Here is a 12,758-nt window from a genome sequence, read left to right as displayed (position 1 = left end):
TACCTGTCATGCTTTGTCCTGCCCCATCTCCCCTGCCCCTTCCACCTATCTTTCTCCCCACCCCACCTCCCTCCACTACAAAATGTCTGATGAAGGGTCTCGACCGGAAAAGTCACCTATCCATGTTCTCCAGCGATGCTGCCTGACCCACCGAGTTACTCCAGCTCTTTGTGTCTATTTTTCTGCAAACCGGCACCTGCAGTTCCCCGTGTCTCTCCATTGCGCTGCCAAACTCACCATTGGTGACCTATATATCTATTCTGGTCAAATGCGCACTCTTGTGCCTTGTGGCAACTTGACCCGAGGGGCGGCTTTTGCAATTCCCAGTTTCCACGTCTACCCGGATCAAGTGCCGCAGTCTGCAAGGAGTGGCTGGGATCCCAGGCTCAGTAAGTCAATATGAAACAGCTGCGCTCCATGTTAGGGATGCCGGTGTGACCAGAGGAATGGAAATACGTTTGTACGCTCAGGCCCCTACTGCTTCATTCAGGAGTGCTGCCGTCAAGAATTAAGGGCAGGGTTAACAACATGTTGTAGCAAAGACTGGTTCCGTTATTAGTTCAATTCGGTTTAGAGATGCAGCGTGGAAACAGGCCCTTCGGCCCGACAAGTCCGCACCGACCACCGACCCCCGCACACTACTGCTATCCTACACACACTAGGGACAATTTGCAATTTTACCAAGCTAACTAACCTACACACCTGCACGTCTTTGGAGTGTGGGAGTAAACCGGAGCACCCGGAGAAAATCCACGCAGGTGTGTGTATATTATATGTGGATATATATCTATAATATCTCCCATATATATTATATTGGGGAGAAGGAGAGAGGGCGGGGGAGGGGGGGGGGGGGGGGGGGGGGGGGGGGGGGGGGGGGAGGGGAGGGGGGAGAGGGAGGTTGAGGAGGGAGGGTTGAGGGGGAGGGGGAGGGGGAGGGAGAAATGGAGAGAAATATATACACCAAACGATGTTGTTATTTATTATGTTATTTACAGAGTACTAAGCTATATCTGTTTCTGTACATATCTGTCGTACTGCAGTAAGGAAGAGTTTCATTGTTCTGTTTAATGAAATATGACAATTAAATATTCTTGACTTGAAATTGGACTAATTAAATGAGCTAGATGCTGCACTTTAGATCTCTATCCTGTGATGAATCTTTAATTGCATGCACTGTCTCTTCTGTTCTTGCTATCGCGATACCATCAGCAAAGGCCTCAGGTCCAGGGCACTAATGTCAATGAAACGCAACTGCAACTCCCAAAGGAGTCCACTTAACGCCTCTACCAACTGACAGTACTCTGCACCTGAGCACTTTTTCAATTACTTTTAAAGCTATCTTCTTACCCCTCCTTTCATCAGTGGCTTGTAATGCAATTAGCAGCTTCGTTTTTTTAGTTTAGAGATACAGCGCGGAAACAGGCCCTTCGGCCCACCGAGTCCGCACCGACCAGCGATCCCCACACATCAACACTATCCTACACAGACAGGGTGCCGCCCAAACTTCTCCTGTCCTTAAAATTATTGTCAGATAGTTCCATCTACATCCGAGATTAAAATGTAGCAGCACGGTGGCGCGGCGGTAGAGTTGCTGCCTCACGGCGCCAGAGACCCGGACGCGATCCTGACTATTGTTGCTGGATATACGGAGTTTGTACGTTCCCCCTCTGACCGGCGTTGGTTTTCTCCGGGTGATGCGGTTTCGTCCCACGCTCCAAAGACGTATGGGTTTGTAGGTTATTGGCTTGGTTAAATTGCAAATTGTCCCGAGTGTGTGTGTGTGTGTAGGATAATGATAGTGATACGGGGTGATCGCTGGTAGTAGGGCAGAAGCGCCTGTTTCCACACTGTATCTCTGACGTCTAATGGGCCTGTCCCACTTAGGCGACTTTTTAGGCGAGTGCAGGAGACTCTGCGCTCGCCTCATGATCGCCACATGGTCGTCACATGTTCGCTGGTGGTCTCTGGTGAGTTTCGCGGTCGCGAGGAGTTCCCGCATTCTGGGAACTAGTCGCCGCCTCAGTATAGTTGCTGCAAATATTTCAACATGTTGCCATGGAGAAAATCGATAATCCTGTAGTCGTAGGTGTTGTTGTAGTGGGGTCACCATGTAGTTATAGGTAGTCGGGGCAGTCGTAGGTAGTTTTAGTTCATCGCCTTTGCTGACCGGGCATTTTCATTGGCTCATTGCGGGAAAAAAATGTAAGCACGAGTTTTCAGAACCAAGGATAACCGACCGGTAATGTTAAATGTCCGCCGAACTTCACAGCTGTGTATCTCTGGCTTATTCAAAGTTGTCTGGCTTCTTAAAAGTGTCACCACTCCTTCCGCCCCCTTCTCCCCTCCCCCCCTACCTCCCACTTTTAAAGGACTTAATGTACACTGTGCTAGCCGTTTTAACCTTCCTGTTCATCGCGGTGTGTGTCTGTATCACCTTGGCTTTGCACCGTGTGAGTTTCAGACAGTGCTCCCCCGCTTTCCCTGGCCCCCCCGCCTTTGCTGTGTGTGTGTGTGTGTGTGTGCGTGTGTGCGTGTGTGTGTGTGTGTGTTGTGTGTGTGTGTGTGTGTGTGTGTGTGTGTGTGTGTGTGTGTGTGTGTGTGTGTGTGTGTGTGTGTGTTCCACTCTGACAATCGCCGTTCCAGTTCCCAGTTTTTCAGCGGGTGCTGTGAACTTGGCAGTCGCCGACAGTCTGCTGAAAAATCGCCCAAGTGGGACAGGCCTTTAAGGTCTAAAGTCTAAAGGATATCTCCTGTTTTCTCAGTCAATGCCTCATGATGGCATCCAGTACCCTGAGAATGTTATCCTATATCCCAAGATGATTTATCACCCAACAAACAGCTAACAATGGCCTGTTTCCTTTATCATCGTTACTTTTTTGTACATCTTTTATTCATTGTTCTTTAACTCCCGACATCATCGTCTATATCTCTCATTTCCCTTGCCCGCGACTAGTCTGAAAAACAGTCTCGACCCGAAACGTCACCCATTACTTCTCTCCAGAGACGCTGCCTGTCCCGCTGAGTTACACCAGTATTTTGAGTCTATCTTTAGTTTAAACCAGCATCTGCAGTTCCTTCCTGCACACGTCCCTTTCATAAATGTGGTTCAGCTCCCACACCGAACAAATTCCAGCCCCTTCCAGGAGTTTGGCGGCAGCAACAAAAAAGTTGATCGGCAAGATTAATATTTAACAATATTCATCCTCATATTCAGAATCTTACCTTCGCCGACTGTGATGCTTTAATTACTCAATACACGCGTTTTGCTTACATCAGAATTATTAATGATTTGCTCGTCTGCTCAGCCTTGACAAATAAAACCCTGAAATCAGTCTATAAAAGGGTCCTGACCCGAAACGATGCATATCCATGTTATCTTGAGATGCTGCCTGACCTGCTGAGTTACTCCAGCACTTTGTGTCGTCTTCTGTAAACCAGCATCTGCAGTTCCTTGTTTATACCTCTCAATTAAACACCCCTTTCCCACAATGTGCTGGAGTAACTCAGCGGCTCAGGCAGCATCTCTGGAGGACATAACGTTTTGGGTCGGGACCCCTCCTCAGAGTGATTGCACTATGGGGGAGGGGGGGGGCGGGGCTGAAAGAGAGGTAGGTGCGTGAGAAAGCCAAACAAGTTATAGGTGGATACAGGTGATGGGGGGAGGGTTGATTTGCAGGTGGGTGGACAAAGGCCAGGGATGAAAAGACAAAAAGTGTGAGATGAGAAGTGAAGCAAGAGGAAGGAATATAGGTGTGAGGAGTTGGCGGGATTTTGGGAGAAATTTGTGCCCAGATGGGACACAGGGAAGTGAGGGGCGGAGGGAAGGAAAGGAGAGGGGGTGTTTGTGGATTAGGTACCTAAAATTAGAGAATTCAATGTCCATACCGCTGGGTTGTGGAATATGAGGTGCTGTTCCTCCAGTTTGTGTGTAGCCTCACTCCGGCAATGGAGGAGGCCCAGGACTGAAAGGTCAGTATGGGAATGGGAAACATAGAAACATAGATAATAGGTGCAGGAGGAGGCCATTCGGCCCTTCGAGCCAGCACCGCCATTCATTGTGACCATGGCTGGTCGTCCCCAATCAATAACCCGTGCCTGCCTTCTCCCCATAACCCTTGATTCCACTAGCCCCTAGAGCTCTATCTAACTCTCTCTTAAATCCATCCAGTGATTTGGTCTCCACTGCCCTCTGTGGCAGGGAATTCTACAAATTCACAACTCTCTGGGTGAAAACGTTTTTTCTCACCTCAGTTATAAATGGTTAGCAACTGGGAGATTTTATCTTAGACTTTAGTTTAGTTTACTTTACTTTAGACTTTCGAGATACAGCATGGAAAAAGGCCCTTCGGCCCACCGAGTTTGTGCCAACCAGCGGTCACCCCCATACACTAACCCCTATCCTACATATGAAGGACAATTTACAATTGTTATCAAGGCCAAGTAACCTACAAACCTGCACGTCTTTGGAGTGTGGGAGGAAACCCACGCAGTCCCAGGGAAAATGTACAAATTCCGTACAGACAGCGCCCGTAGTCAGGATCGAACCCGGGTCTCTGGCGCCGTAAGGCAGCGACTCTACTGTCAAGTTAAGTCAAGTCAAGTCAAGTCAAGTCAAGTTTATTTGTCACATACACATACGAGATGTGCAGTGAAATGAAAGTGGCAATGCTCGCGGACTTTTGTGCAAAAGACAAACAACAAAACAACCAAACAAATTATAAACACAATCATAACACACTGCTGCGCCACCGTGCAGATCCAGCAGGTCTTGGTGGTCTGAACGCAGGTATTTGGTGGCAAGCTCAACACAATCTCCCAACAGACAGAGACACACAGAGCTGCCTGACAAACAGCCAACTTCTGGTGGAATCCACTCCATTTTCAACCCACATGTGCTAGGGCAAGGAAGTGTTGGCAGGTCTCACAACAGAAGCTGATGCCTTCACTTTGGTGTCAATGCGAGTTGACTTAAAACGTGTTATATAAATAAAACTTACTTACTTACTTACTTACTTACTTTAGTACAGGGAGCTTTAGGCTGAGGTTTTATATTGTTACAAGTACCCAAGTAAAGTGAAATCTTTGTTTTGCATGCTATCCAATCAATTCCGATACAACCAAGCCAAACACAAGATTCAGATTCAGATTCAATTTTAATTGTCATTGTCAGTGTACAGTACAGAGACAACATAATGCATTAAACTAGGTAGAGCAAAGGGGAAGATACAGAGTGCAGAATATAGTTCTCAGCATTGTAGCATCAGTTCCAGAGACAAAGTCCAATGTCCGCAATGGGGTAGAGGTGAATGGGACAGTACCCTAGCTTATGGAAGGACCATTCAGAAGCCTGATAACAGAGGGGAAGAACCTGTTCCTGAGTCTGGTGGTGCGCACTTTCAAGCTTCTGTACCTTCTGCTGGATGGGAGTGGGAACACGGAATGACCTGGGATCAGTCTGTGATTATGTCGGCTGCTTTTCCGAGGTAGCGTGAAGTCCGTGGATGGAGTCCGTGGTGGATATTCCGGTCTGTGTGACGGACTGGGTTACATCTACAACTCTTTGCAATTGATAGACTTGCTTCACTTTACTTTGGAATTCTCCGCCTCAGAGGGCGGTGGAGGCCGGTCCGCTGGATACTTTTAAGAGAGAGCTAGATAGGGCTCTTAAAGATAGCGGAGTCAAGGGATATGGGGAGAAGGCAGGAGCGGGGCACAAATTGGGGATGATCAGCCATGATCATATTGAATGGCGGTGCTGGCTCGAAGGGCCGAATGGCCTACTCCTGCACCTATTGTCTATTGTCTATTTAGAGATGCAGCGCGGAACCAGGCCCTTTGGCCCACCGAGTCCACACCGACCAGCGATCTCCCCGTAACACTAACACTACCCTAGTCCAGTAGTGAACCTGGGTCTCTGGCGCTGTAAGGCAGCAACTCTACCGCTGCGCCACTGTGCCGCCCCCTGTGCTAATGTGTATGTCCACCCACATACGAAGACCCTCACTACACGCTACACCTGCAGCAAGTCTAATGTGCATTGTCGCATTTCTCCTGCAATACAGTGTTGTTGCATGGTCTCGTTGTTAAAGTCAGCGAAGTTCGGTTGGTTCGTCCGCTATGACCAAAATCCGTTATAAAGAGGTCGGTTAAAACACGGGTTTATTGCAGGCAACATCAGTGGAGAGAGAGACCACCGTTGGTGTTTCATTGGAAAAGAAATGTGAGAAAATGAAGGACCATACCCATTGTAATTCCCTAGTCTTCCATCTCCACAGCCCACTTCCCCTTCTGAGGCACTTTGCCCTACAGCTATGGGCAGCACGGTGGCTCAGCGGTAGAGTTGCTGCCTCACAACGCCAGAGACCCGGGTTCGATCCTGACTACGGGTGCTGTCTGTACGGAGTTTGTACGTTCTGCATGGGTTTGCTCCGAGATCTTCGGTTTCCTCCCACACTCCAAAGACGTACAGGATAGTGTTAACATCGGCAAGATCCACTTCTTGTGAAGAACGTTTAATTTAGTTTAGAGATGCAGAATGGAAATAGGCCCTTCGGACCTCCGGGTTCAGGCTGACCATCGATCACCCGTTCACACTGGTTCTGTGTTATCCCACTTTCTCATCCACTCCCTACACACTAGGGGGAATTTACAGAGGCTAATTGACCTACAAACCGGCACGTCTTTGTATTGTGGGAGGAAGCCGGAGGACCCGGAGGAAACTCACATGGTCACAGGGAGAACGTGCAAACCGTACACAGACACAGGCAGCACCCGAGGCCAGGATCGAACCGGGGGTCTCCGGCGCTGTGGGGCAGCAACCCGCTCTACCCGCTGCGCCACTGTGCCGCACTAAGTTAGCCGCCGTAAAGCAGGGCCTGTGACATTTCGGGAATGAAAGACCCGAAACGTCACCTACCCATGTTTTCCAGAGTTGCTGCCTGACCCACTGACACCACCCGAGGCCAGGATCGAACCCGGGTCTCTGGCGCTGTGAGGCAGCAGCTCTACCGTGTCATCTGAAACAGGAGCTGGAAAAGTCCGTTCAGCCCCTCAGGTGTGCAGAAGGGTCCCGACGGCAAACGTCACCTATCCATGGTGTCCCGAGATGCTGAGTTCCTCCAGCACTTTGTGTCTTTCTTTGGTAAACCGACACCTGCAGTTCCTTGTTACTACAGCCCCTCTAACCTGTTGCATTGTTCAATATAATCATCACTGATCACGTCTTGGGGTTCACTCTCATTTTCTTAACTGACCCTCACAATGTTGACTGTGCTGTGACCAGAAGTGTATCGTTATCAGCCTTGAGCTTACAAAATGGGTTAGTTCAAGGACGTATAACACCAGGGATAAAATTACTTCTCATCCCTGTCTTAAGATGAGACAGCTGCTTGGAGAAGGCTTGGGAACAGCACAGTCCAAGACCGCAACTAATCGCAGGGAATTGTGGACGCAGCCCAGACCATCACGCAAACCAGCCTCCTTTCCATAGACTCCATCTACACTTGACACTGCCTCAGCAAGGCCAGCAGCATAATCACGGACCAGTCTCACCCCTGTCACTCCCTCTTCTCCCCTCTCCCATCAGGCAAGAGGTGCAAAAGTGCATGTAAAGTGCACACCACCAGATTCAGGGACAGTTTCTTCCCAGATGTTATCAGGCAACTGAACCATCCTACCACAACTAGAGATGGGTCCCAACCTACTAACATCAATGTCATTGGAGACCCTCAGACTTCTGTAATCGGACCTTACTGGACTTTATCTTGCACTAAACATTATTCCCTTTATCCTGTATCTGTACACTGTGGGCGGCTCGATTGTAATCATGTATAATCTCTCCGCTGACTGGATAGCGTGCAACAAAAAAGCTTTTCACTGTACCTCGGTACACGTGACAATAAACTAAACATGAAACTAAACTAAGATAAACACATACTATCTGTTAATTAGGCAAGATAGGTCTTAATATCAGCAATGTGGGCCGAAAGGCCTGTTCAGTGTTCCAGGACTCCTGTTCCTGTTCAGTTCACTGTTCATAAGTTCTAGGAGCAGGATTAGACCATTCAGCCTATCAAGTCTGCACCGCCATTCAATTATGGCTGATCTATCTCTCCCTCCTAACCCCATGCACATGCCTTCTCCCTGTGTTCTAGGACTCATATTCCTGTACTGTTCAGTCTTGTAGAGTCATAGTCATACTGCGAGGAACCAGGCCCTTCGGCCCAACTTGCTGTCTTACTGTTTCTTACATGTTGGGATAACCCCTGCCTCAACAAACTCCTCTGTCAGCTTGTTCCATACACCCACCACCCTTTGTTCTAGATCACCCGTTCCTGTACTGTTGAGTGTTTTCGAATCCCTGCCCCTGTACCATGCAGCGTGCGAGATCTCCCATTCCTGTGCCATTCAATGTTCTAGGACAGTTCTAGCACTCCTGCTCCTGTACTGCTCATGTTCTAGATCTCCTGTCCCTTGTGTCGCCCGATGTTCTAGATCTCCCTGCCCAGGTGCAGCCCACTGTTCTAGATCCCCAGGTCCACGTACAATTAGTTCACTGTTCTAGATCTCCATGGCCATGTACAGTTCACTGTTTTAGATATCTCTGCCCAGGCACAATGTTCTAGATCTCCCGTGTCCATGTCCTATCCACTGTTCTAGAGTCCACTCAAAGTACAGTTCACTGTTCTAGATCCCAGGTCCACGTACAGTCATCTCACTGTTCTAGATCGCCATGGCCAGGCACAGTGTTCTAGATCTCCATGTGCTGCCCACTGTTCTGGATCTCCCAGTCCCCAGTGCTGTCCACTGTTCTAGATCTCCCTGCACAGGCACAGTGTTCTACTAGATCTCTCCGGCCAAGTGCAGGTTCACTGTTCTAGATATCAATGGCCATGTACAGTTCTGAAACAGTTATTTTTTACAATTGTGATCTCCATATGATTCAAACGCACACGAATGGAGATCTCCTCGTTATGCCCATTGGTCTGATTATCCATTAGGAGAATCGCATTTCTTCACTGTTCTAGTGGTGTGTCCAACATACTTGCAATCCACATTTTAAGCGTTGGTATTTGATGTCCCTTCCAAAATTTAAGTATTATTTTTTTTGCTATTATTAGTTCATAATTAAGGAATAGATTTCCGCGGATGTGTTCAATTCAATTCCCATCTTCCACGTAGCCAAATATAATCATTTCTGTACAGCGGCAGGGTTGGTGAGGATAGGGTGCCCCTCGCACGTCGCTCTCTGGATCTCCCCATGTCCATGTCCTAGCCAGTGTTCTAGAGTCCACTCAAAGTGCACCCGCTGTTCTAGATCCGTGGGTGCCACGTAAACCAGCGACTGTTCTAGATCAGCCGGCCAGGCACAGTGTTCAGATCTCCACCGAGGCCCACTGTCTGGTCTCCCAGTCCCCCACTGTACCGTTCAGATCTCCCTGCACAGCACAGTGTTCTACTAGATCTCTCAGGCCAAGTGCAGGTTGGGACCTAGAAGTGAAACTCCACTCGTTTGTTCACTGTTCTAGATCTCCCTGCCCACGCACAGTATTCTAGATCTCCCCGGTGCTGCCCACTGTTCTAGATCTCCCTGTCCAGTGTTACCCACTGTTCTAGTGCTCCCTGCACAGGCACATTGTTCTAGATCTCCCTGTCCAAGTGCAGTTCACTATTCTAGATCTCAATGGCCATGTACAGTTCACTGTTCTAGTGCTCCCTGCACAGGCACATTGTTCTAGATCTCCCTGTCCAAGTGCAGTTCACTGTTCTAGATCTCCCTGTCCCCGTACAGTTAGTCCCGTGTTCTAGGGCTCACCTCAGGTTTTCCGCGGTGAAGGCTCGGTTCAAATCACAGTCCACGTAGCGGGTGCACCTCTGCACGGCGGCAGGGTTGGTGAGGAAAGGGTGGACCTCGCACGTCGCTCTCTGGATCTCCGACCTGTCCCGGAGCCAGTGCCTGACCAAAAATACCCCCGACAGCTCATTGCCGTGGGTGCCCCCGAACACAGCGATCCTCCGCACAGCCGGCAGGCAGGCAGCTCCAACCGAGGCCATGTCTGGTGGCAAAAACACTACCGACAGAAAACAACTTTCAGCAGCCAGGAAACTTTCAGACACAAATTAAACTTGGGACCAAAGTGAAACTCCACTCGTTTGTCGATTGAGTTGAACTTCCCCAAGACGTGTAAACGCCAACTCAGTCAGGGGACGGCTGTTCCTGACATGACCATCTTTATTAAACATATGGGCGTTACTAAACACGCCCTGGTAATGAATAATGAATAGGGCGCCTAGCTTTACTCGCTGGTACAATAACTCCCTGGTTAAAAAATACACCAAGTGCTGGAGTAAGTTTCTGTTTTTTTTTTCAAAATTAGATTTATTCAAGTATTTACAACACTAAATAATTCAAATGAAAACCCACCCCCATTGTACAAATCAAACAAATATTTTAAAATGTCAATAATACTATTCAACAATTATTCGTCCCCATCCTTATTAAGGATACATTCCCCCTCGTGGTGCCCGGCGGTCCCGGAAACCCCCCAGGGTGCCCGTGGACAGGGCGTAGTCCCTCTCTAGTACCAGCCGGGCGCGGACATAACCCCGGCTTCCTCTGGGAAGAAACTCCTGACTCGTGGATGGCTCCTTGGCAGGCCCAGGAGCAACCCGACCAGGCGTTTGCCTGACTGTAGCGGCTGTCCAAAGATCCGTGGTGCAGGGGTGTGAAGAGGCCAGAAGGCAAGGATTTTGTTTGCTCTGGAGGGCACTGCAACCTGTTGTATGGTTCCTGCAGGGGGGTGAGTGAAGTTCCCATAGTGCGTTCGGCCGAACGCACTACTCTCTGCAGAGCCTTCTTGTCCTTGGCAGAGCAATTCCCGAACCAGATGGTAATGTTCCCGGACAAGATGCTTTCCACCGCCCCTGTGTAGGGGGGCCTTTCTGTTTACAGGCAGATGCCCCCCCCTCCGTAATTAAGTTCCCTGCCTCTGCCTAACTTAGTTTACTTCTTTTAAATTAACAACCACTCTCTCATCCCATTGCCCAGAGTAGGGGAATGGAGAACCAGAGGACATATGATCAAGGTGAGGCAGGGAACATTTAATAGGAATTTGAGGGGTAACTTTTTCCACACAAAGGATGGTAGGTGTATGGAACGAACTGATGGAGGAGGTCATTGAGGCATGGTCGGATAGTCGGCGACTAAACCGTCTCCCCCATCTGGTTTGCCAGGTGAGGAAGGGGCTGTGGACCCCCAGCAGGACCAAGAACAAGACCTGTCAAAGGGCATGTGAGCTTCTTGTGAGCCAACGGCCACCCACACTTCAGTAGACGTTGCGATCACTGTCGTACATAGCATTGTAAGGAATGATGATAAAGCACACACACACCAAAATCCTACACTTCCAGCGGCGGAGGTCTGCAGGAACTGGAGGACAGGGATGTGTGGTGCGTCCTTCATCGTTCCTTTTGGAAACCGGCACCACTGCGTCGCGAATGTTTTCAACGATGATGAATGAATGAATGAATGAATGAATGGAGTACAGGAGATTAAGAGATGATTTTATAGAGGTACATAAAATCTTGAGAGGAATCAGTCTGAAGAAGGGTCTCGACCCGAAACGTCGCCTATTCCTTCTTTCCATAGATGCCGCCTCACCCGCTGAGTTCCTCCAGCATTTTTGTCTACCTTCGATTTTTCCAGCATCTGCAGTTCTTTCTTAAACAGGGGAATAGATAAGGTGAATACACAGTATCTTTTACTCAGAGGAGGGGAATCAAGAACCAGAGGACATAGGTATAAGGTGAGAGGAGAAAGGTTTAATAGGAACCTAAATAGCAACGTTTTCACTCAGAGGGTGGTGGGTGTATGGAACGAGCTGCCAGAAACATGCCTCGTGACATGTGGATTTGTAGGTTAATAGGCCTCTGTAAATTGCCCTTAGCGTATAGGAAGTGGATCACAAGTGGAATAGCATTGAACTGGTGTGAATAGGTGATCAGGTCTGAAGAAGGGTTTCGGCCCGAAACATCGCCTATTTCCTTCGCTCCATAGATGCTGCCGCACCCGCTGAGTTTCTCCAGCATTTTTGTGAACAGGTGATCGATGGTCAGCATGCACTTGGTGGGCCAAAGGACAGATTTCCATGCTGTATCTATAAACTAATCTAAACTAAACTAAAATATGCTAAATTAAACGAAACTAAAGAGGTAATTGAGGCAGGTACAATAAAAACATTTAAAAGACGCTTGGACAGGTACATGGATAGAAAATGTTTAGAGGGATATGGGCCAAATGTGGGCGAATGGGCCCAGCTTCGATGTGGCATCTTGGGTTGGGCTGAAGAGCCTGTTTCCATCGTGTGACTCTAAGATAATCACACCTAAGTACAAGAGTGCGATCGTAGTGTAAGAATGGCAACTAGCTTGTTCCGTTAATACCAAAGATTGAATTACCCACTCGTATTTTTGGAATAACGGGCTAAAATTTACCGCTGACAGAATAGTCATGTATAAGTTTTTTGTACGACGTTTCCTACAAAGAGGCAGGCATAGCTGGGGCCCATGCGCGTGTCCATAGCTACGCCTTGGATCTGGAGGAAGTGGGAGGAGTCGAAGGAGAAGTTGTTAAGGGTGAGGACCAGCTCTGCTAGGCGGAGGAGAGTGTTAGTAGATGGAAATTGGCTGTTTCTGCGGTCGAGGAAGAAACGGAGGGCTTTAAGACCTTCCTGGTGGTGGATGGAGGTGCAGAGTGACAA

At 48.7% G+C, this 12,758-nt stretch overlaps 1 protein-coding gene across 1 annotated transcript in view; it reads right to left on the bottom strand.

Annotated features, from left to right (window-relative positions):
- aspa (aspartoacylase) overlaps positions 1–10,234 on the bottom strand; it is a 29,516-nt gene extending 19,282 nt beyond the window's left edge. The window contains exon 1 of the mRNA XM_055657563.1: positions 9,815–10,234. Within this exon, the coding sequence (XP_055513538.1) occupies positions 9,815–10,053 (239 nt within the window). The 5' untranslated portion in view covers positions 10,054–10,234. The remainder of the gene's footprint in view (positions 1–9,814) is intronic.
- Between the last annotated feature and the right edge of the window lie 2,524 nt (positions 10,235–12,758).

The sequence above is a fragment of the Leucoraja erinacea genome, chromosome 28 (assembly GCF_028641065.1).
Source record: "Leucoraja erinacea ecotype New England chromosome 28, Leri_hhj_1, whole genome shotgun sequence".
Lineage (NCBI taxonomy): Eukaryota > Metazoa > Chordata > Chondrichthyes > Rajiformes > Rajidae > Leucoraja > Leucoraja erinaceus.
The sequence above is the reverse complement of the archived record's forward strand: the minus strand, read 5'-3'. Positions and strand labels throughout refer to the sequence as shown.